Below are 24,285 nucleotides of genomic sequence, written 5' to 3' on the forward strand. Positions count from 1 at the left end.
TCTCCCATCTCCTGGCTTCTCCATCTCCCAGGTTCTCCCATCTCAGGGCTTCTCCCATCCCTGGGGTTTTCCATCTCCAAGATTCCCCATCCCAGGGGTTCTCCCATCTCCTGGGTTCTCCATCTTAGGGGTTCTCCATCTCCAGGGTTCTCCCATCTCTGGGGTTCTCCCATCTCCTGGCTTCTCCATCCCCCTGGTTCTCCCATCCCTGGGGTTTTCCATCTCCAGGATTCCCTATTCCTGGAGTTCTCCATCTCCTGGAGTTCTCCATCTCCTGGAGTTCTCCATCTCCTGGGTTCTCCATCTCCTGGGTTCTCCATCTCAGGGGTTCTCCATCCCAGGGGTTCTCCCATCTCTAAGGTTCTCCCATCTCCTGGCTTCTCCATCCCCCAGGTTCTCCCATCTCTGAGATCCCTGGGGTTCTCCATCCCTGGGCTTCACCATTTCTGGCCTTCTGCATCCTGCCTTGCAGCCCCAAGCCAACACTGGTTTAATTTCTGCTTTCAGCACCAAAAAAAAGATAAATCAGTGAATTCCCATTTTACCAGAAGCTGCTGGGCTGAGACACCCAGGGAGCAGTTCTGTCCTTGTGGCTTTTGGAGGAGCTGCTTGGTGTGCTGGGCCCTCAAAATGCACCTTAGTGAGACCTCTGCCTTGTTCTCATCACCCTCCCTGCTGCTTCCTCCTGCACTTCATCTTCTGTCCCTCCCACCCTCAGGGACCTCCTTTCCTTCACCTTCCTCCAAGACCTGCAGGACTTGGGTTCTCCTTGGGGTTTGGGTGCTGCCATGAACGAAATTCCTATGGAGCTTCCAGGAGGAGGGAAGAGATGAGGTCCTGAGCCCACTGTGGGGCTCTTCCAAACCTTCTGGGGTTTGGGAGGGATTCAGTGGGATATCAGCCCAGGTTCTGCTGTCCCATGGGTGGGGGAGATTCCCCCATGTGCAGGGCTTGTTCTCATGATGTTCCTGGGAATCATGGAATGGGCTGGGCTGGAAGAGACCTTAAATCCCACCCATTCCCACCTCTGCTATGGACAGGGATCCCTCCCACCAGCCCAGAGTGCTCCAAACCCCATCCAAACCTCCAACAATTCCAGGGATGGGGCAGCCACAGCTTCTGGGGGGGCAACCTGGGGCTCAGCACCCTCACCCCAAAGAATTTCTCCCCAATTTCTCCTCTCCATCTCCCCTCTTCCAGTTCCAAGCCATTCCCTCTCATCCCATCCCTCCAGCCCCTTATCCACAGTCCCTCCCCAGCTTTCCTGGAGCCCCTCCAGGTCTGAAGGTCCCACTTGGAGGGATCTGAAGCTCCTTCAGGTGCTCTAAGGTCTCCATGGAGCCTTCTCCAGACTGGACACCCCCAACTCTCTCAGTCTGACTCCAGAGCTGCTCCAACCTTTCCAACAGCTCCAGGATCTCCTCCTGGTGTTGTTCCACCACCTCTGTGTCCATCCCCAGCACCTTCAGCACCTCACTCAGAAGATCCAGGATGCTTTTTGCCCTCCTAGTTGATTCCGATGATTTTGTGCTGGTGGCCAAACCCCCCACGTGGAACCTTGAGGAGCAATTTCTGGAGCTTTTATTTTATTTTTATTTTTCGGGGTGGGGGTCAGGTTTTGGAAAACGGGAGGGGGGTGTTTAATCCTTCCTGGTCAGGAAAGAGTTAAAATCCCTTGGGAGAGGAGCAGGAGCTCCTCTGATGAATGAAGACAAAGTTTGGCTGAGGGCCAGGAGCTGCTGGCAGGAGGTTTTTTTGGGGGGGGGGGGAGGAAGAACAAGAAGGGAGGGGACACCAAACCCCCCCCCCCCCCTTCCCAAAACCCCAACCTCTTCCAAAATGACCCCAAAACTCCAGGGAACGCCGAACAAATTCCTTACTCCGAGGTTCCAAACCGGTTGCAACTGGTTTGGGGGTTTGGTTTGGGATTTTTTTTTTTTTTTTTTTTTTTTTTTTTTTTTTTTCCCATTTTTTTTTTTTCCCCCTTTCCCTGCCCCCGCGAGGCATGCTGGGTAAAAGTCAAGCATCCCCCCCCCCCCCCCTTTCACCCCCCCCTTCTTCTTTTGTTTAACATAACAGTACCGCGGCGTATGATTGGCAGGGAAGTGCCGGGGTCCCTGCAGGTCCCTGGAGGGGGATGGCACCGGGGGCCACCCCAGCCCCGCTCCCCCCTTCCCGTTCCTCTCCCCCCTTCTTTGCTCCCTGATTTTCTTGACAGCTGGAGGAGGCAGCAGGAAGGTTGGACCTGTAAGTACAAACTGGCCCTGGTTTGTTGGTTTTTTTTTTTTTTCATTTTGACTCCTTATTAAGATCATTTTTTTCCAAATCTCCTTTATTTATTTCTCATCTTTTGGAAAAAAAAAAAAAATTTAATTTGATTTGGAGCTCGTTGGTTGTTTCAATTTTAGTTCGTTTTCAATTTCTTGTTCATTCTTAAATTTCTTCCACGTTTCATTTTGTTTATTTCATTTTTCTAACGTTTTCCCCATTATTATTTCATCTTCCCATTTTTATTCCATTTTGCTTCATTTTTACTTTCATTCTATTTTTACTCCCTTTTATTTCCTTTTCAATATTTCTAATTTCCTCCCTAATCCCATCCCCAATCCCATTTCTAATTCCACCCCCAATTCCATCCTTAATTTCATTTTCCACTTCATTTCTTTTTTAACTTCACTTTTCCCCCTCATTTTTTTCCCCCTTCATTTTTTTCACCTCTTTTTTTGTTTTTTTTTGCCCCAAACTTCTTTTTTTTTTTTATTTTATTGCCCTGAACAAAAGCCTCTCTATGGACCAGCACCTCCTCTTCCTCTCTCTACTTCCCACCAGGACTTTTCCACCTCTTCCCATCCCCTTTTCACGACCACCCCCCCCCAAAACAACCCCAACCCCACCTCCCACTCAACCCACCCCTTGGCCAACCCTTCTCCCACCTATTTAACCCCCCCCAAAACACCCCAGACATTTCTATGTCTCTTCCCTGAAGGAATTTTTGCTCCATTTGGGGGTTTTTTTTGGGGGTTTCTCCTCCGGCGCCGCCGCGCGCACAAAGCCCGAGGCCGCAGTCGAGGAACTCTCCGGGCGTTATATAAGGCAGAGCCTGCGTCATCCCAGCCAGGAGGAGGAGGAGGAGGATGGAGGCTGAGGAAGCCCAGCACTCCCTTTCCCTTCCTTTTCCCTTCTCTTTCTCTTCCCTTTTCCCTTTTATTTCTCTTTTTTTTTTTCTTTTTCCCTCAGGGACCTTCCCGTCCCCACCCCCTCCCCGAAACATCTGTATCCGTTTTTTTCCCCCTCTTTTGGGAAATCTCCTTTCATTTCAGTTTGTTTCTCCCTCTCCCCCATCCTTCCACAACTTAAAAATGATTCAGGGGGGGCTCATTTGGGATTTTTGAGGATCCCACCTCCATCTTGCCTTAAACTTAACCCCAAACTTAGCTGGGAAAAGAAGGAGAAACACTTTTTTCTTTCTCCACACCTTTGCGCCAAAACTCAACCTGGGGGGGTGCAGAATCCAAGACAGGAGCGATCTGGGGGTCTTGGGCTGTGTGTGTGGGGGTCTTGGGGTCTTCACCCCCCACCCCCCCCCCTGTGCTATGGCCACAGGGATCTGACCCAGTGGGATGGGGAAGTTGCTCGGGGCCGTCCCGCCGGCAGACCCAGAGTCAGATGTTTTATCTTCAGTTTCTGAATTTCCTTTTTCCACTGAGCTTGGTGAGGAGAGGAGGAGGAATTGGGGGGGGAAGATGGGATTTAAGGGGGGGGTTCAATGTCTGCTGGGGGTGAAAAGGAAAAGGGGGGGAAAGGGCAGAAGTGGTTTTGATGACTTCGTGCTGCAACGACCCGAGGAATTTACGGGCTGCCGCAACCACCCAGCACCTCCTGGAGCTTGTGGCAACCCAACCTCGGGGTTTGGCTCCTCCAAACCTTCCCTTTGTCTTTTTTTGGCTTTTTTTGTCTCCTTTCTGAGGCCAGAGGGAACGGGCAGGGAGAAACCCCCAGCTTCACACCACCACCACCCCCCCTCCCCATCGATTTATGAATGACTCCGCTTTTTTTACGCTCGGCGAATCGTTTCCCAGAGCCTGTCAGCTCTTTTTCTCTTTGTTAAGGCTGCGTTTTGGGGCTGTGTGTGTGCCTTTAAAACCTCCTCTGCACCTTCTTGATCCAAATCTCCGCCGCGGAGCTTTACCTCTTGCCTTTTTTTTTTGGTCGTGGGGGGTTGGTTTTGGGGGGGTTTTTTGGCTTTAATTCTTACCTGCGGATCAAATTCCTCCACGGGGCTGGAGGAGCACAATAACCCCCAACCCACTGGAGGATTTCTTGACAACTCCCAGGGTTCAGAGAGGATCATGGCTTTTGATTCAATCAGGAGATTTGAAAATTGATTTCTTCAGTCCACCCCCACCACTGCTTCCAGCCCTTTCCCTCCACCTCCCCGCCGAATCTCTCGCCGAGCCGTTGAGTCGTAATTAACCTTTTTAGGTTCTTTGCCTTTTTTTTTTTTTTTTTTTTTTTTTTTGATAGCATTGTATGGAAATGCTCGCCCTGGGAGCCAGCCATTTTGTCTGTCTGCTGTGTCAGAAGGCGTTTTACAACCGAGAGGTTGGGTTGGAGGCAGCCCTAGATGGAAGCCAAGACCTGGGAGAGGGGGCACGTGCCACTTTTTAGTCGCGCGATTTCAGCCCACGGAGCCCAACGGGGGTGAAACCCTTTGGGTTTTTCTCCAGGCTCTGTTTCTTTTGAAGTTTGAATCAGGTGATTCCAGGCTGGAAAAGTGGGGTTTGAGCAGAAGGTAAGTTGGACTTGGCCACTTTTCCATGAGTGTAAATGCAGTTTCTGCTCCTGGAGCCCGGCAGAACTTGGTGTCAAATAGATTTGTTCCACCAGTAATGGTTTGAACATCTAAATGATGGCACCTGGATGTCCAGGGGGATTAATTTAATACTGAAATTGCAGTGGTTCTGGTGGGATTCACCACGATGGTGGTTAGAGGGCCTACCCAGGGATAGATGAGCACTGGGGCCCTGCAAACGTTCATGGGGATGAGGAAGAAATTCTTTGGTCTGAGGGTGGTGGTTCCAAGAAGCTGTGGCTGCCTCGTCCCTGGAAGTGTTGAAGGCCAGGTTGGAGATGGGGGTGTTGGGATTTGGATGCTGAGGTTCCCAAGTCGTGTCCCCGTGTCCTCATGTGTGACAGACAGGTTTCTTTTGCTCTTCCAACCTTTTTGGAACCAACCCAGCCCCAAATTGTGTGTGAAGGTGGTTGTGTCCTCCTCAGGCTTGATTTCAGGGGGTGGGGGTAGCCATGTTAACTCCCAAATCTCTCCTCCCAGTGGGGATGATTCCTTCTGGGACAAAATCCAGTGTGAAATCCAGGCTGGAGCTGGGAGTGACACTGAGCTGTGGATTTAGGCTGCTTCTGGCCCTGGGGACATGGAACTTGGCTTCCTTGGCACTCAGTGGGGCAGGTGGGATGGCCCAGGATCTCCTTCCAGCTCTGTTGGTCGTTCCCACCCATCAGTTGGGAATCCTGGCTGGATGATGTGCTTGGAGCTGAGGAAGGACAAACACCCTGAAGGACAGGGACAGGGGACCCTGAAGGACAGGCAGGGAGGGGCTTTTGGACCCTTCCCTCAAGAAACTCCACACTCACTTCGGACGGTGCCAGATGTTGGTCCCACCATCACCAGGAGATTCCTCCACCCAGGAACCAGCTGGATCAGCTCCTTGGATTTACTTGTTTCTCTGCTTGAATATTCATTCCTTTGGCCCGGTTTGGATGGTTCCAGTTTGGTTTTTTTTTTTTTTCTTTTTTTTGGGGTGGTTTTGATTTCCCTGCTGGGTGCTCTATCAACCAGAAACTCCCGACCCGGGTGCTGCTTTGTTTGTCTGGGAAGGGCAAACCCGTCCGGCGAGTGCCGGCGAAGCGAAACCGCCCGGAGCCAAAGGAACCTCTGGAGCAGCGTGGGAGGACGGAGCCAACGCCGGCGGCACGGACGGGCACTGGGCACGATTCTCTTGGATTTATGCACCTGGAACTCTTGGGAAGAGCATCTGTGCACCAAGCACTTGTCCTGAGCTCCTGCTGGAGGTGATGCCGAAGTTCTCCCGGGGGCTTCTTAGAAGATGTTTGAGCTTCAGGATGCTTCAGTTCTTCTCTTGGACCTTCCTGCTCCTCTTTTGCCTTTCTTCTTCTCGGAGCCTTTTAAACGTTGGATCTAAACTCACTTTTTATTCTGGGAATGTCAGGAAAGCTCCTTCACCTTCGGAGTTGCAACTGGAGGTAAATCGAGGCAGCAGCAAACTGTGGTTTATCCTTCTCATGGTTTTTCCCTGAAAGCTTTGAGTTTGTTGTTGCTTTTTTTTTTTTTTTTTTTTTCCACCATTTGAGAACCTGATTACAATTTCTTATTAATATTTTTGAAAACCAGAAGCCCAGCCAGCTCCTTGGGATGCTCCACATCTCCAGGAGGGTTTTGCCTGAGGCCAACGGGTCCGGTTGATCCGGTTTGCGGTGCCGGCGTGCCGGCGTCCTTACCCGTTGCCTCCCCCGTTCTCCAGGTGGACCTCCAGCTCCTCGGGGCCTCCAGCTCAAGGGCTTCACTCCCTGAGGTCTTCTGGATGAGGGGGATTTCTCGGGAAAGCCACCAGGAGCACCTTGGATCTCTGGGTTGGGTCACTGTGTGTCAGCAGCGCCGCTTCCCGACCTTCATCTCAGCAGCTTCTGGGTGAAGGAGCTGCTGCTACTCTTGGGGGAAGGTGAACGTTCTCCCCTTTGCCTTACCCAGCTCTGGAAAAGCTTTTCCCTTTCCCCCTCCTGGCAGCTGAAGGGCCCCAGTCAGGCAACAATTGGAAGCCTGATTTAATTTTGATTGAATCTGGCTGAAAGCTCCTGCTCCTTCCCAGCTCTGGAGAAACCTCCTCTTGGAAGGATGAAACAGCTGTGGGACCTCTTCCTCATAAGGACCCTTTTGATGTCTTCTGGTGCTGAAGCCACTCAGGCTGGAGGGGAGGGTGGGGTGAAAACCCTTCAGATCCCATCTCTGCTCCACCAGGGGGGGGATGGCTCCTCCATGGGCTGCTCAGCTGCTGGGGGTTGCTGGGTTTTCTCCTCGGTCTTTGTTGTTTCATTTCTTTCATTCCTTTTTGGTGTCCCGAGACGGCGTTTTCTCAACTTCCCCAAGGACAAAGCTCTTGTCCTCCAGCTTCGTGCCCAGGATGCTCTGGGATGTGGTACCAGGATGGAACAAGATCCTAAACTCATGGAATCATGGACTGCTGTGGGTGGGATGGGACCTTAAAGCTCAGGCCACCCCTTGATGTGGTCAGGGGCACCTCTCACCAGCCCAGGTTCCTCCAAGCCCCATCCAGCCTGGCCTGGGGCATGGGGCAGCCACCTTCAAGCTCACAGAATCATGGAATCAAGGTTGGAAAAGCCCTCCAAGATCATCAAGTCCATCCCAACCCCACCATACCCACTGAACCATGTCCCCATGTGCCATATCTACGTGTTTTGTGAACCCCTCCAGGGATGGGGACTCCACCACCACCCTGGGGCAGCCTGGGCCAGGGAACCTCTTCCAGTCCCTACTGGTGAAGAGGTTGGCTCCACCTGAAGCCTCCTCAGAACCCACCAACCCTCCCTTTGGGTACCTCCCTTTATTTTTTTGCCTGTGGCACCTTCAGGTGCAGCTCTCACCTTTTTGTGTTCTTTAAGACCTTCACACTTTACCAACGTTCTGATGCTTTTCCTCATGTTGGGGACATCTCTCCACCTTTCTGAAGGCCAGAAGGAGACAGCTGTGCTTTTGGGAAGCCAAAACCTCCTGGCTGCACTCTTTTCATTCCTTTTCCCACCTTCCAGCTGTGTTTGTCCTGGTGCCAGAACACCCGGTGGGGAATGTCCCCATGCATGGATGTCCCCATGCATGGAGCAGCGCGAGGTTTTGGAGTCCTGAGCCCTAACCAAGTGACATTGTCCCCAATTCGCTGCTGGGGTGAGGTGGCACCAGCTGGGTGGGTGGTGTTTTGGGGTGGCTGAAGCAAGAATACACTCCTGATGTCTCAGCATGGAGCTGAGGTCCTGGGGACAAAGCAGGAGGAACCTGGAGGTGGCCTTGACCGCGCTGTGGGTCGGTGCCACCACTCAAGGACGATTTTTTCCACGTGGCCTCAAGCAAACGCTGGTTGGAAAGCTCCTGAGCTGCCTCCCCGTGCTTGGGCCTTTGTCTGCCAGGTAGCTGGGACTTCTCCTCCTCCTCCTCACTCACTTTCATCTCTCAGAAGTGGAGGAAGGAGCCATGGAAGCTCTTTCATGGCTGAGTTAATTGGAGCTCCGGCGCTTTCCCAGACCGCAGCACGGGGTGCGGTGGAGCCTCCTCCATTCTCTGGTGGTGCCTCCACCAATCCAGCCCCACTCGGGGCTTCCATTTCACCCAGGGTCAGTACTTGAAGGTGGGGGTGGAGAGAGAACATCATCTCCTGTGTCTTCCTCAGCCTGCCCACGCTTGCCTTGCTCAATCTGGGTGCCGGAGACGCACACTTTCCTGCAGAGACCATCGAGGAGAAAGAAGTCCAAGGTGCTCCTGGTGAACGTGGCAGCCTCTGGGGAGTGGGGCTGTGCCAAACTGGACTTTTTTTTGGTGGCTGTTGCTGTTTTGTGGCAGATTTGTGTTTGTTTCTGCTGCTGTCCTCCTTTTCTTTTGAGAGGAAAGATTCTCCAGTGCCGTTTGTGCCTTTGAGACCTCGATGCCGAGGTTGAACTCGGGTGCAGGCTGAACCTGGGGAGATGTGTAATTACAGGGGATTTAAAACTGAGCCAGGACAACCTCCTCCTGGCAGGAGTTGGGCTCAGTGATGCTTTGTCTCGTGACAGAATCAAGTGGAGGAGGCTCCACCTTGGAGGTGCCCAAGGTTCGGTTCCTTGCCTCTCAGCTCAGACTTTCAACAACAGAGCTAAAAAAACCCATCAGCTTTTTTGAGACAACCACTTTTTCATTCTTCCTTCTGCCCCGGTTGGGTGTCAGCACCCCCCCAGTCCTCCTGTCAGGGGGTGAAGACCTCCCCAAGCTGTTCTTGCCCAGTGGAGCTCCCTTGACTTTCATGTTTTTGGGGTTGTAGTTTGTTCCTATCAGCTCGGGAGCAAAGGGATGGGGTTGGGTTGGGCTCTGTGGTTGATCCCCCTCTTTTTTTAACTGCATCTGTTCCCTGCGGGGCATTTTTGCACCTGGAGGAGAAGCCAGGGAAGATGGAGAGCGAGCGTGGGTGGGGATGCTCCGGTGTCTTCATCCTTTGAGGGAGAAGGTTCCTCGCGTTCCTGGCTGCCAAACGGGGCGGCTTCAAAAGGGTAGAAAGCAGGAAAAACAGCGTGGGAAGGGGGGGTTTGTTTGGATTTGGGAAACTTGCTCTCAAGCTTGGCCTTGGGCAGGAGTTGTGGGGGGCTCAGCCCCCGCCTCAGGATCCCTCGCAAACCCCAAAGCGGCGAAGTGGCGCAGACGCCGAGGCGAGGAGGGGCCCGGGTGGTGTCCCCGCGTGGTGTCCCCGGACGACTCTGTGTTTTCCATCTCCTCTTTCCAGTCGATCTTGTTGGTGTCCTCCCCCCCCGAAGGGCTTTGGGGTGCTCTCACCCCTGGGGTGCTTCTTCTTCTCCTTGGGAAACTCCTGGCCGGGCTGGTTCGGGCCGGGGGTTGAGGCGCAGAGCGCTGCAGGTCACCGCACGCCGGTGCGTGGGAGGTTGGGTGCACCCGAGGGGGGAGGTTGGGCTTGGAGCTTCTTCCCCTTTTGGGGGGGGGGCTCTGTGTGTGTGTTGGGGGGGGGTTCAGCTGCTTCTCCCTCAGCTTTTTGCCGGGTTCCTGACAGTGGTGTCCCCCATGCAGGATGGACAGGATGACGGAAGACGCTCTGCGCCTCAACCTCCTGAAACGCAGCTTGGACCAAGCGGATGAGCGGGAGGACGTCCTGGCCAAGAGGTTGAAGATGGAAGGGCACGAGGCGATGGAACGCCTGAAGATGTTGGCCTTGCTGAAGAGGAAAGACCTCTCGGGCTTGGAGGTGCCTCACGAGCTCCCGGTGAAACAGGACGGGGTGAAAGTCTACGAGGAAAAGCTGAACGGGAGCCTGAGGCCCCATGGGGAGGGGAGGACTGCGGGGAGGCCGGGCAAGGAGAACATCAACGACGAGCCGGTGGATATGAGTGCCAGGAGAAGGTAGGTGCCAAATCCCTCCTGTCTCTGCCTTGCCTGGTGCCAATCATGGGCTCAACCCGATGTGAGAACCTTAGCTGGGAATTAAATGGATGTTTCGTGGGCCCAGAGGAGGCTTCCTGGGCTCCACCAACTCCCTTTGGCTCAACACCGAGGAGCGGAGCCTTTTCCCCCCCGGAGGATTTCTCTGGAAGGGTTTTAGCACTCTTCTTTCGTGGGTTTTGCTTCTCCTGCCCTTTCTTATTCCACCCCAGCACCATCTGTATTTGGGCTCCTCCATCCATCCATCCATCTGGAAGGGTTTCAGCACTCTTCTTTCGTGGGTTTTGCTTCTCCTGCCCTTTATTATTCCACCCCAACACCAGCTGGATTTGGGTTCCTCCATCCATCCATCCATCCATTCGGCCTCAGAAGCTCCAGCAGTGGGGTGGCTGGCAGAGCAGGCCCTGCTGGTGTGTGGGAAGGAGAAGATTTAGCTTCTTCTCCAGCCAGGATGTTTTATTAGCACCAACAAACCTGGCACCAGAAGTCCTGTGTTGATCTGAAAGCCAGATGTGATGTGGGTGGTGCCTGTGGTCACTCTTGGACCTGACCAGGGTTGGGCAGGAGTCTGTGTCAGGAACAAGGAGATGTTTTTTCCTGTGGAACATGAACCTGCTCATGAGAAGCCCATGAAATGTTGAGTGCTGTCTGTTTTCCAGGAGAGGTTTCTCCTTGTGATCTCTGGATGTTCAACATGAGGTTTTGGTGGATGAGAAGCTGGCAATGTATGGTGGCAGCAACCATGGCCTGGGCTGGTTGAGGGAGGGGATTCTCTCCCTTTTGCTCCTCTCTGGGGTGACCTCCCTGGCCCCTCAGTCCAGTTTTGGGATCCTTGGAACAGGAGAGATGTGGAGCTGCTGGAGCAGGGGGGTTGGTGGTGGTGACTTGTAGATCCCAGGGAGGTTCTGCCTGTGCTTCTGGGGGTGGTGAGGATGGAGCAGCTCTGCTGTGAGGACAGGCTGAGAGTTGGGGTGGTTCAGCCTGGAGAAGACCCTCCTTGGCCTCTCAATACTGATGAGAAAGATGAGGACAAACTTTTGAGCAGGGTCTGTAGAGGTGGGACAAGGGTTGATGGTTTGCAACTGGAAGAGGGAGGAGATTCAGGCTGGGTGGAAGGACATTTTTTAGGATGAAGGTGATGAGACCCTGGCCCAGGTTGCCCTGAGAGTTGGTAGATGTCCCATCCCTGAAGATATTCAGGGTCAGGTTGGATGGGGCTGTGAACATCTGGTTGTAGATGGCCCAGCTTATGGCAGGGGGTTGGATTAGGTGGACTTGGAAGGTCCCTTCCAACCAGAGCCATTTCTTGGTGCCTCAGATGAGTTCCAGTGGGGATCATTTTGTCCTCATTGATGTGTCATGTTGTCGGGGGGGGTTGGTGGTCACTTGCAGAACCCCCCCCGGAGGGCTCCTGACCCCAAGGGGACTGGTGAGCAGGTGATGAAGGTGGAATTTGAAAGTTTCTGGGTGCTTTCAGCATAATAAATATCAGAAATATTAATTTCTAGACGCTCGCTTATCTCTCACCCTTTGGCTTGGAGACCATGAGAAGTGGGGAGCAGACCTGGAGGTGGGAAGGAGGAAACCACCAGAATTCTTTTCCTTTCATGAGAAGATGAATGATTTCTCTCTTCCTGGTCACCCCACATGTTTTTATTGTGCCCCACGGGGGTGGGAGCTTTCAGGAAGGAGCAACACCCTTTGCCAGCACTCGAGGTTGAGTGGTGTCCTGCTCCAAGCTCTCCTGAAGGGTGTTGCACCTCTAAAAAGCCCAGTTCTTCCCCAAAATCCCTCCTGGGTGAGACAGCAGGGGTGATACTCATGGATTTAATTTCTGGAGGTGATAAATGCTGATACAAAACTCAACTGGAGGTGGCTCCACATCTCCTCACCTCTGCCTCTCGTGCCCTCTCTCTCCTTTCAGCAGTTTTGTTCTAATTCCCCCTTTTGCCTTGGTCAAAGTCAAGAACCCAACCCTGAGGTCTCCAGGCCCCTCTTGCAGGTGATCTCTTTCCCCTGAAACGTTGGATTTTTTTTTTTTCCTCCCCAACTTCCCTTCTGCCTTGATGGGATGGAAAGAAAACAACCTGGCTGGAGCTGGATGCTCCTGGAGAAGAATCCCCAGGAAGCCTCAGAATCACTGGAATTGAGGAAAATCCTGCTTTAAATTCTGATGCTTTAGTGCTCTGGGTGTGAGTGAGGATGCAAGAGGAGCAAGAAGATCTGGTGTTCTCCATCAGTGGTTGCTCCATCATTGGTTACTCATCCATCTACCTTCCTACCACCTGAGAAAGGGCTTTTTCCTCTCTGGGGAGGGAGCAGCAGCTGGAAAATCCCTGGGTTGCATCCATGGGGCATGGGCAGGGGTTCCACACCAGCAGGATATCCACTACTCAGAGGATTCTATGTCTGTGTGGCACCAGGAGTGTGTGATGGCCCCAAAAGGGCTCTGAAACAACCAATGAACCCACAGACACCACCCAGAACTGTGTCCAAGCAGCTAAGAGCTCTCAGAGCTTTGATTTGATTGGATTTTGGTTTTCAAAACCCTTTCAAGCTGCCTTTCTCCAGCTGAAGAGCAACCTGCAAAACACCTCCACTTGGGGCTGGGGTGGAGAAGGTGACACCTACAGTGGAGAAGGTGACACCTCTGGTGGAGAAGGTGACACCTCTGCAGCTCTGGAGCTTGGAAGTGCAGTTGGAACATTTGGGAGCTGAAGCTGCCAAAGGCAAAACCACCCTGGGGAAGCAGCATCTGCTCCCAGCATCCTCTCCATCCAACTCCATGGGATTTGGCCTTTGGCTCTGTGCTTCCTCCGGGGTGTTGAGGGTGCTGGAGGTGTCCCCTCAGCAAGTTGGGGGATGAGAGCAAGCTGGGAGGGGTGGCTGGGACACCAGGAGGTTGTGCTGCTCTCCAGCCAGATCTGGAGAGGTGGTGAACATCCTGAAGTTCAAGCAGGACAAGTGTGGAGTCCTGCAGCTGGGGAGGAAGAAGCCCAAGCCCCAGGACAGATGAGGGGAGGTGCTGCTGGAAAGCAGCTCCATGGAGAAAGCCCTTGGGGTCCTGGTGGCCAGGAAATTCTCCAGGGGTCAGCAATGTGGCCAAGAGGGACAGTGGTGTCCTGGGGGGCATCAGGAAAAGTATCCAGCAGATCCAGGGAAGTTCTCCTCCCCCTCTGCTCTGCCTTGGGGAGACCACCCCTGGAATCCTGGATCCAGTTTGGGGCTCCCCAGTTCCAGAGAGACAGAGATCTACTGGAGAGAGGCCAAGGGAGAGCTGTGAGGGTGCTGAAGGGACTTGGAGATCTCTGCTGGGGAGAAAGAGTGAGAGAACTGTTCAGCCTGGAGAAGGCTGAGAGGATCTTCTGAATGTCCATCAAGAGCTGAGGGTGGGGGGCAAGAGGCTGAGGCCAATCTCAGTTCAGTGGTGGCCAAGGAATCCGGGGTTGGAGCTGGAACATGGGAAGTTCCAGCTCAGGCTGAGGAGAAACTTCATCCCTGTGAGGGTGAGGGGGGCCCAGGCTGCCCTGAGAGGTTCTGGAGTCTCCTTCTCTGGAGGCTTCCAGCCCCCCCTGGATGTGTCCCTGGGTGTCCTGCCCTGGGTGATCCTGCGGGGTTGGACTCCATCATCTCTGGAGCTCCTTTCCAGCCCCCAACATTCCATGATTCTATGATTCCAGAGTGACCTCCTCATACAGCTTTACCTTGAGGTTGGCTCAGAGCAGTCACATTGCTCTGAATTTGGGGACTTTATCCTCCTGGAGCTTCTCATCATCCCCAAACTGCTGTCCCATCCATGGTGGAGGAGGAATTCATCCCCCTCCCAAATTTCCCACTGAAATCCTCTCAGCCTGGGGTTTTTTTTTTCCCCTCTCTTCCCCAGTGACCAGGACAGAGGCCGATTGACCCCCTCCCCAGACATCATTGTCCTCTCTGATAACGAAGCCTCCAGTCCCCGCTCCAGCTCTCGCATGGAGGAAAGACTCAAAGCAGCAAACTTAGAGATGTTTAAGGTAAGGAGGTCACCAGATTATCCCAAAACCCTCCTACCCCAGGAGCATTTCTCCTTTCCCCAAGGATTTAGGTACTCTGGGGGAGGTTGGGGGGGGGTTTTCTGAGCAACTTCTGGCCAGCATTTTGCTTCTCTGTGGGACAAACTTCCTTTGGTTGAAGGTTCTGGCCACCAAGGTTTGGGCTGTTGTTTTTTTGGGGGGTTGTTTTTTTTTCCTGCCTTTTTTTTTTTTTTGCAGGGTAAAAGCATTGAGGAGAGACAGCAGCTGATCAAGCAGCTGAGGGATGAGCTCCGACTGGAGGAAGCCAGGCTGGTCTTGCTGAAGAAACTGAGGCAAAGTCAGCTGCAGAAGGAGAACGTGGTACAGAAGGTGAAACCTGGAGTGTTTGGGATTGGGGTGGGACAGGGGAACTGCTTGTCCTGGCAGAGCAAGTGACCACAAAACCTTGGACCTTCCTTCACACTGCCTGTGTCCTCCTGGGGGATATTTCTTCCCCAGGTGTGGAGGTTCAGCCCTAATCTCCACAGCTCTGAAGTGATGGTGTTGGCATCACCAAGGCTCTGTCCCTGGGTTTTTTTTTTCCCAGTCCCCTGATGCCACTTCCCATCTTCTCTCCACCCAGACTCCGGTTGTCCAGAACGCGGCGTCTATTGTCCAACCATCTCCTGCTCACGTGGGACAGCAGGGACTGTCCAAGCTTCCCTCCAGGCCTGGAGCTCAGGGGGTTGAGCCTCAGAATTTAAGGACATTACAGGTGAGGCACCCGTTTGCTGCTCCAACCTTGAGAACTTCCCTTGGTGCACACACAAAATGCTGCAGATTTGTCAGTGCCTGACCAAGACTCTTGGTCCAAGAAGTAGGTTGATGGTGGAAGTTCTCAGCATCTTGAGTTTGGGCTCCCACAGTTGGTCTGGGAAGTTCTCTCTGCAGATGAGGTCCAACCATGAACCCAGCTCTACCGAGTTCCGGGGCTAAACCAGGTTCCTGCAGGTTAAACCAGGTTCCTGCAGGTTAAACCAGGTTACTGAGGGTTAAACCATGTTCCTGCAGGTTAAACCAGGTTACTGAGGGTTAAACCATGTTCCTGGGAGCTAAACTGTGTTGGTTAAACCAGGTTCCCAAGGGCTAAACCAGGTTCCTGAGGGTTAAACCAGGTTCCTCCAAGTTAAACCAAATCTCTAAGGGTTAAACCAGGTTCTGAAGGACAAACCCATCTTCCTTCCAAACCATCCTGGAGCTCCATCACTGTCCCCTGAGCTCCTTTTCTGGGTGACATCTCAACCTCTCACCAGCAAAGGTGTTGACTGGAGGTCTGGTGGACCTCAGAGTTCCAGTTGGCCTCAGGTCCTGGGTTTTGGGGAACTTTTTTTTTTTTTTTGTGGGTTGGTTTTTTATTATTTTTATTGTTTGTTTTCCTTGTGAATCTCCTGATTTCCTGTCTCCTCTCTTCTCAGGGTCACAGTGTCATTAGGTCAGCCACAAACACGACCCTGCCCCACATGCTGATGTCCCAGCGTGTGATCGCTCCAAACCCTGCCCAGCTCCAGGGCCAGAGGGTCCCCCCCAAACCCGGCCTCATCCGCACGACAACTCCAAGCATGAATCCAGCCATCAACTACCAACCGGTGGGCTCCTGCTCTGCCCTCCTGGGGGTGGATTTTTTTTGGGGGGGACACTTGTTTTGGGGGGGTTTGGCAAGAAAGGAAAATGGAGGCTTTGATGAGGCTGAGGCCTTGGAGCTCAAACCTTTCTCCTGGGAACAGCTTCTGGGTGGTCTGTAGAGGACCAACTGTGTCCTCCAAGCTTTGGGAGATGATCTGGAGAGGGTTGGGGACTCTTTGGGGTTTTCTTGCTCCTTGGCATCACCTGAAGGTGTGATGACACCTTGAGAAATGTTTCTCACACCTTGAGAAAAGGGCCGGTTGGGTGACAGGCTGGTGGTCACCTCTTGGGTGACAGGTCTTGTCACACCTTGAGGCCACCAGCAGCTCCTTAGCACTGGAACTGATTTTTTTTTTTTTTTTTGGTTCTGAGCTGCCATCCCTGCTCCCAAATCCCATCACGTGCCACCTCGGGTCCTCTTGAGGGAGCTGGGAGCAGAGAATCCTCCTCCCTCAGCTCCTTTGAGAGGTTGTAGGGGAAAAGTGGATTCATTGGGATTCTTCTTCCCTCTCCAGCAATCAAGTCCTTCAGTTCCTTGCCAGCGGACATCCTCTTCAGCCATCTACATGAACCTTGCCTCTCACATCCAACCCGGCACCGTCAACCGGGTCTCCTCCCCCCTCCCCAGCCCCAGTGCTCTCAACGACGCCGCCAACTCCCAGGCGGCCGCCAAACTGGCTCTGCGCAAGCAGCTGGAGAAGACCCTGCTGGAGATCCCCCCCCCAAAACCCCCCGCCCCCCTCCTCCATTTCTTACCCAGCGCCGCCAACAGCGAATTCATCTACATGGTGGGGCTGGAGGAGGTGGTGCAGAGCGTGATCGACAGCCAAGGTGAGCAGGAGGTTCCACCACCCGCCCAATCCCACCCCTTCCTTTTGTCTTCTTTTGGGGAGCAAACCACCAAAGAGCTTGGGAGAACATTTCTGGGCTTGGTGGGTTGTCCTGTTGAGAGTTGGGAGATTTGGGTTGTTTGGGAGCAGAGATGCCAACTCCTTGGTGGAGGTTCCATCCCTGGAGGAGGCCCCATCTTTGGAGGAGGCCCCATCCTTGGTGGAGGTTCCATCCTTGGAGGAGGCCTCATCCTTGGTGGAGGTTCCATCCTTGGTGGAGGTTCCATCCTTGGTGGAGGCCCCATCCTTGGTGGAGGTTCCATCCCTGGAGGAGGCCCCATCCCTGGAGGAGTTGCCATCCTTGGAGGAGGTGCCATCCTTGGAGGAGGTCCCACCCTTGGAGGAGTTGCCATTCCTGGAGAGGGATCAGGGAGGTTTTGCCTCCCAACTCATTGTCACCAGGATGGAGCTGGGGCTCTTCCCGCCGCATGGTGCCTCTTCCCGCACCGAGCTCTTCCTGGTCTTGTTGAGTTGATCCCGGGTTCTTCTGGGGTGCAGTTTCTCCAGGATACTGCTCTTGGGGTTGTCTCTGCCAGAACCCTGTCCTGAAAAGCCATTTCTCTCCCATTTTACCACCTGACTCCCACGTTTTGGTGCCTCCCAGGGAAAAGCTGCGCGTCCCTCCTGCGCGTGGAGCCCTTCGTCTGCGCCCAGTGCCGCACGGACTTCACCCCTCACTGGAAGCAGGAGAAAAATGGGAAGATCCTCTGCGAGCAGTGCATGACTTCCAACCAGAAGAAGGCCTTGAAGGCCGAGCACACCAACCGCCTCAAGAACGCCTTCGTCAAAGCCTTGCAGCAGGAGCAGGTGGGTGCTGCTGGAGGGGGGGGCTGGAGGACACTGGGATCTCCTGGAGATCTCAGGTTGGGTTCCAGGACCTCCTGGAACTCCACTCCCCAGGTGCTGGAGCCTCTTGAAGCCCCTCACTCTGAAATCCCCTGGAGCTCTCTGCTCCTGGAACTCCCCACCCCAGTCTCTGGGGCCCCCTGGAATTCCATGCCTCAGATTCTGGGAACCCCTGGAACTCCATGCCCCAGGTTCTGGGACCTTCTGGATCTCCTCACTCTGATACCCCCTGGAGTTCCCTGCTCTGGGCTCCAGGACCATCTGCATCTCCTTGCTCTGGGACACCATGGAGCTCTTCACTTCCAGATCCCCTGCACCTCCCTGCCCTGGGCTTTGGGACCCTGTGGAGCTTCTCACACTTGGTTCTGGGACCACCTGGAGCTCTGGGCTCTATGACCTCCTGGGCCCCTGGACTCTGGGACCCTCTTGAGCTCCTCACCCTGAGCTTTAGAACCTCCTGGAGCTCCCTGCCCCAAGTTCTGTGACCCCCTGAAGCTTCCTACTGTGGGACCCTCTGGAGCTCCAGGCTCTGGGACCCTCTGGAGCTTCAGAACCCCCTGGAGCTCCTTGCCCTCTGTTCCAGGAGCTCCTGGAGCTCCCAGGCTGCACTGGGGGGGGGGAGAAAATCCTTTTCCTTCCACAACCCAGAACTGGGGCCTGGTGGTCTCAACTCTGGGAGGTTGAGATCTTCACGGGATGGTTTTGGTTGTTTCTCAGGAGATTGAGCAGAGGCTCCAGCAGCAGGCAGCCCTCTCCCCCACCGCCGCGCCCGCCGTCTCCAGTGTCACCAAACAGGAGAACATCCTGAGGCACCACACGCTCCGGCAGGTGAGCCACGGAACCACGGGATGGGTTTGGGGGGGATCAAGGACCTTCAAGACCAACCAATCCCAACCCCTGGTCATGGGGACACCTCCCATAAACCCAGCTTGCTCCAAGCCCCGGCAAGCTTGGGCTTCAACACTTCCTTGGAGATGATTCTTGGAGTTGGATTCTTTGGAGATGGTTTTTGACTCTTGGAGGAGGTTTCTTGGTCCTTTTGTGAAGGGATTCCCTCGAGGATGATTTCTGACTCTTTGGGAAGGTTCTTTATCTTTCCGGGGAGGGATTTTGATTCCTTGGAGATGACTTTTGACTTCATGGAGGTTCTTCATCTCTTTGGGAAGAGCTTTTGATTCCCTGAAGGTGGTTTTTGACTTCCTGGAGTTTCTTTGCCTCTTTGTGTAGAGTGTTGGGAAAAAATCCCACATCACCCAAGTCCCCTGCACCCCATTTCCCCATCCAGCTCCACCCCACATTGGTCCCACCCCACCCAACACCTCCTTCACCTCCCGATGACCTCCTTACGGGTTCCACCACCCAACAAACCACCTCAGCTCCTTCACCCACCCCCCTCGCTTCCCTCCCCCACCACTTTTGGGTGTTTCCACCTCAGTTCCACCATTCCCACCTCTTTCTCCTCAGGCCCCACAGCCCCAGAGCTCGCTGCAGCGTGGCCTCCCCACTTCTGCTCGCTCCATGCTCTCCAACTTCGCCCAAGCGCCGCAGCTCTCGGTGGCAGGCGGGCTCCTGGGGATGCCAGGTGAGGTCCTGGGATGGGAATTCTGGGGAGGAAGGGTGGGATTTCTGGAAGAGGGATCTTTGATTTTTAAGTCTGGGGTTTTACTTTAGGGGGAGGAAATGTTCTTGACTTCCTGGGAAGGCTTTGGAGGTTTTGCAGGAGGTTCCTTGACATTTTGGGGTGGGTTTTGGTCTTCTTGGGGTGGGGATTTAATTTTAAGGGGAGGATTTTAAGTTTTGGGAAAGTTTCTTTGACTTTTTGGAAATAGATTTTGACTTTTGAGGTGGGTTTTTAATTTTTGGGGTGAAGTTTTAATTTTAGGGAAAGGTTTTTTAACATCCAGGGAACGGTTTGGAAGTTCTGGAGAAGGTTCCTTGACTTTCTGGGGTGGGTTTTGGGCTTTTTGGGGTAGGGTTTTAGTTTTAGAGGGAGGATTTTATTTTTGGGGGGAGGTTTTTTGACTTTTGAGGTGGGGTTTTTAATTTTTGGGGTGAAGTTTTAATTTTAGGGAAAGGTTTTTTAACATCCTGAGAAGGGTTTGGAAGTTCTGGAGGAGGTTCCTTGACATTTTAGGGTGGGTTTTGGGTTTTTTGGGGTGGAGATTTAATTTTAAGGGGAGAATTTTATTTTTGGGGGGAGGTTTTTTGACTTTTGAGGTGGGGTTTTAATTTTTGGGGTGAAGTTTTAATTTGGAGGGAACTTCCTGGGAAGGGTTTGGAGGTTCTGCAGGAGGTTCCTTGACTTTCTGGGGTGGGTTTTGGGTTTTTTGGGGTAGGATTTTAGTTTTGGGGGGAGGTTTTTTGACTTTTGAGGTGGGTTTTTAATCTTTGGGGGGGAGTTTTAATTCTGGAGGAAGGTTTTTTAACATCCTGGGAAAGGTTTGGAGGTTTTGGAGGAGCTTCCTTGACATTTTGGGGGTGGGTGTTCACTTTTTGGGGAAGAGTTTTAGTATTTTGAGGACATTTTGTGACTTTTGGGGATTTATTGACTTCTCAGGTGTGGTTTTGATTTTGGGGGGAGAGTTTTCATTTTGGGGAAAGGCTTTTTCCTTTGGGCAGAGGTTTTTTGACTTTCTGGGAAAGGTTTTGACTTTTTGGGGAGGGATTTTGACTTCTTGGGGAGGTTTGATCGCTCCTCAGGGATGCTTTTTTCACTCTGGGAGTTGCTTTTAACTCTTTGGGGCAGGAATTTTCACTTTTTAACTCTGGCTTTCAAGTTTTGGGGCGAGTTTTGGGTTTTTAGAGGATGGATTTTTGCCCCTGGGGGTTTTTTGGATTCCTCAGGGATGTTTTTTCACTCTAAGGATCATAGAATCATAGAATCCTTGGGGTTGGAAGGGACCTCGAAAGATCATCTAGTCCAACCCCCCCTGCCAGAGCAGGGCCACCTAGAGTACATCGTGCAGGAACGTGTCCAGGCGGGTTTGGAATGTCTCCAGCGAAGGAGACTCCACGACCCCCCTGGGCAGCCTGTTCCAGGGCTCTGTCACCCTTACAGGAAAACAATTCCTCCGGATATTCAACTTGAACCTCCTGTGCTCCAATTTACACCCATTACCCCTTGTCCTATCACTGGTCACCACTGAGAAGAGCCTAACTCCATCTCCCTGACACTCACCCCTTACATATTTGAACACATTGATGAGGTCACCCCTCAGTCTCCTTTTCTCCAGACTAAAGAGACCCAGCTCCCTCAGCCTTTCCTCAGAAGGGAGATGTTCCACTCCCTTCATCATCTCAGTAGCTCCGCGCTGGACTCTTTCAAGCACTTCCCTGTCCTTCTTGAACTGAGGGGCCCAGAACTGGACACAATACTCCAGCTGCGGCCTCACCAATGCAGAATAGAGGGGGAGGAGAACCTCTCTTGACCTACTAACCACCCCCTTTCTAATGCACCCCAGGATGCCATTGGCCTTCTTGGCCACAAGGGCACATTGCTGGCTCATGGTCATCCTCTTGTCTACCAGGACCCCCAGGTCTCTTTCACCTACGCTGCTCTCCAGCAGGTCAGCCCCCAACCTGAGAGTCTGCATCGACAAGAAACTGAACATGAGCCAGCAGTGTGCCCAGGTGGCCAAGAAGGCCAATGGCATCCTGGCCTGTATCAAAAACAGCATGGCCAGCAGGTCCAGGGAAGGGATTCTGCCCCTGTGCTCAGCGCTGGTGAGGCCACAGCTTGAGTCCTGTGTCCAGTTCTGGGCCCCTCAGTTTAAGAAGGATGTAGAGGTCCTGGAACAGGTCCAAAGGAGGGCAACCAGGCTGGTGAAGGGACTCGAGCACAGGCCCTATGAGGAGAGGCTGAGAGAGCTGGGGCTGTTCAGCCTGGAGAAGAGGAGGCTCAGGGGAGACCTCATTGCTCTCTACAACTCCCTGAAAGGAGGCTGTAGCCAGGTGGGAACTGGACTCTTTTCACAGACGACCTTCAACAAGACAAGAGGGCAGGGTCTTAAGTTGTGCCAGGGGAGGTTTAGGTTAGATATTAGAAAGAATTTCTTCACGGAGAGGGTGATCAGGCTATGGAATGGACTGCCCGGTGAGGTGGTAGATTCTCCGTCCCTGGAGACATTTAAAAACAGACTGGATGTGGCACTCAGTGCCATGGGCTGGGAACTGCTCCGGTGGGTCAAGGGTTGGACTAGATGATCTCTGAGGTCCCTTCCAACCCGGCTAATTCTATGATTCTATGATTCTATGATTCTATACTGGGCCATCGGGTTGTTCTTCCCCAAATGCAAAACTCTACACTTCCCCTTGTTGAACTTCATCATGTTTCTCCCTGCCCAACTCTCCAGCCTGTCCAAGTCTCTCTGAATGGCAGCACAGCCCTCTGGTGTGTCAGCCACTCCTCCCAGCTTAGTGTCATCAGCAAACTTGCTGAGGGTACATTCTATACCCTCATCCAAGTCCTTGATGAAGATATTGACCAACACCGGTCCCAGCACCGACCCCTGAGGGACTCCACTGGTCACACACCTCCAACCGGATTCTGCCCCAAAAGTAAAAGGGAAAGGGAAAGGGAAGGTGAAGGGGAAATGGAAATACATCCTAGATAAGAAAATGTCATTTAAAGCTCAGCTGGGAACATCCTGTGGCATCGTCTTTGGTGTCCGGGCACTCTTGGAAAACAGCCCTCAAAACCCAAACTTTTCACCCCTAGTACACCTCTTAGGATGATTTTAAACAGTTCAAGGTGGGCGTTTGACCTCTCCAAAGATACTTTTTAATCAGGGGGGGACAGCTTTTGACTTTTTAGGCGACGTTTTTCAGTTTTTAGTCTACAAACCGCTGATTGTTTTTAGAGGGAGCTCTTTCCCTTCTGCCTCTCCCCCCCCTCTCAAGCCACACTGAGTTTTCCCCGATCTAGGAGCGACCCCCCCACCCTTTTCCAACCTTTTTTCTCTCTTCCAGGTGTGAACATTGCTTACCTGAACGCTGGGATCGGAGGCCACAAAGCATCCGGTTTGGCAGACAGGCAGAGGGAATATCTCCTGGATATGATCCCCCCTCGTTCTATATCCCAGTCCATCAGTGGACAGAAATAACGCCTGCTGACCACCCCCCTCCTCCTCTTCCTCCTCTTCCTCCTCTTCCTCCTCCTTTTTTTGCCCCCTTGTCCTCCTCCCCACCTTCTGTCGCATGCAGTGCCCGTACTGGTGCCTACCGTACGCGGGGGAAAGGAAAAAAAAAACAACCCAACACCAAGAAGAAGAAAAAGAAGAAAAACAAACCCACACCAAGAAGAAACAAACCAACAAAGATCACCACAGCAACAAAAAGACAAAAGGAAAAAAAAAAACAAAAACCACCGCCAAGGACAAAAAAGCAACGAGGAAAGCAAAGGAACGAGAAAGGAAAAGAAGAAACACACAAAAAAAACCAACAAAAAAACCATTTCAAACCTGGCCTTTTTTTTTTTGTTTTGTTTGTTTTCCCCAAACCTGAACTTTGGGTTTGTTTCTATTTTTTTTTTTTGGTTTTTCAAAGCAGGGAGAGGTCACATCCGTCGCCCCGGGTCCCGACGACATCAACACCAAGGCTCCTTCTTTTTCTTTTTTGGAGGATTTTTCGTTGTCTTAAGGGTTTGCTTTTGATTTTCCTTTTGGTTTTTTCTCTTTTTTTGAGCCTTTTGTTCCCTAAACGGATGCTTCGGCCTTCTTTCCGTTCGCTTTGCTTTTGAAAACGCCCCCCTTCCGCCCCCCCCCCCTCCAAACTTCACCGACCCCTTCCCAAGAGACTTTGAGCAGCGGGCGCCTGCCCCACGTCGGGCTCCGCTTTGGGATTCTTGGCTTCAAAGATGATGGGGAAACCGGGGAGGAAACCGGGGGGGGGTGGGGACAAAGAGACACCGTGAGCTGCACCCCCCGCCTCGGACCCCCCCGCCTTGGATCCCCTCTTCTTGGATCCCCCGACTGACGTCGCCCCCCCCCCCCCCACCCATCTTGGCGCGGAGCCGGTGCCGACGGGACCCCCAGGACCCCCCCTTCCCCCAGGAGCCTGGGGGGTGTCAGTGCCACCCCAGAAGGGGAGGGGGCTCAGGAGCGGACGGTGAGTTCCCCCCCCGCCCCCCCTTCCCAAAAAGCCCCTCCCCCGACTCTTTGCGCGTTCCGGGGACGGCACCGACCCAAAGAACCGGAACCGCCCGAAAGGCTCCAGAAACGCTCGATTTGCACTTAACCCCCCCCAGCACCGGACCCCCCCGGACCCCCCCCGAGGTGACCCCACCTCCCCTTGCCCAGACCTGCCCAAATCGGGGGGGGTTTGGCACTCCTGAGAGCTTTCAGACACAGAGGTTTCAACTTGGGCTTTGTTTTTTTGTTGTTGTGTGGGTTTTTTTTTTTTTTTTTTTTGGTCGTTTTTAATTTCCTGATTAGTAATTAATTTCCTGATATGAATTCATTTTTTTTTTATTTCCTTTTTTAAAATTTCTTCCTCAAACTTTTTTCTTTCGATTCTTTTTTTTTTTTTTTTGCCTCATTTTTTTTCCTCTTTAAAATCTTTCGATCCATTTCCCCCTTTTTTGAATCGTTCCCTCCCTGCTCCTTCCCTTCTCTTTTTCATTCCCGTTTTCTTG

At 53.0% G+C, this 24,285-nt stretch overlaps 1 protein-coding gene across 3 annotated transcripts; it reads left to right on the forward strand.

The window, feature by feature from the left end:
* Positions 1 to 2,193: 2,193 nt before the first annotated feature.
* GATAD2B (GATA zinc finger domain containing 2B) lies at positions 2,194 to 22,928 on the forward strand. 3 transcript variants are annotated; one of them, XM_030468769.1, is made up of 11 exons: positions 2,194 to 2,247; positions 9,875 to 10,204; positions 14,127 to 14,256; positions 14,494 to 14,625; positions 14,879 to 15,010; positions 15,711 to 15,881; positions 16,434 to 16,749; positions 17,413 to 17,615; positions 18,372 to 18,482; positions 19,119 to 19,236; positions 22,623 to 22,928. In XM_030468769.1, exons 2-11 carry the CDS (start codon positions 9,876 to 9,878, stop codon positions 22,754 to 22,756), a joined length of 1,776 nt encoding a protein of 591 aa, XP_030324629.1. In that variant the 5' UTR covers positions 2,194 to 2,247; position 9,875; the 3' UTR covers positions 22,757 to 22,928. The 3 variants fall into 3 exon arrangements, with proteins under 3 accessions (XP_030324629.1, XP_030324628.1, XP_030324630.1); XM_030468768.1 differs by lacking the exon at positions 2,194 to 2,247 and having other exon boundaries at positions 9,865 to 10,204; XM_030468770.1 differs by lacking the exon at positions 2,194 to 2,247 and having other exon boundaries at positions 9,865 to 10,204; positions 14,494 to 14,616.
* Positions 22,929 to 24,285: the final 1,357 nt, after the last annotated feature.

Source organism: Calypte anna, unplaced genomic scaffold (assembly GCF_003957555.1).
Source record: "Calypte anna isolate BGI_N300 unplaced genomic scaffold, bCalAnn1_v1.p scaffold_67_arrow_ctg1, whole genome shotgun sequence".
NCBI lineage: Eukaryota > Metazoa > Chordata > Aves > Apodiformes > Trochilidae > Calypte > Calypte anna.

Excerpts from the sequence above, each read along its gene's own strand:
- GATAD2B (XM_030468769.1), top strand. The coding sequence starts at position 9,876 with ATGGACAGGATGACGGAAGACGCTCTGCGCCTCAACCTCCTGAAACGC. Across the intron at positions 14,257-14,493 it reads CAAACTTAGAGATGTTTAAG|GGTAAAAGCATTGAGGAGAG; the intron begins GTAAGGAGGTCA and ends TTTTTTTTGCAG. Across the intron at positions 15,882-16,433 it reads CAGCCATCAACTACCAACCG|CAATCAAGTCCTTCAGTTCC; the intron begins GTGGGCTCCTGC and ends TTCCCTCTCCAG.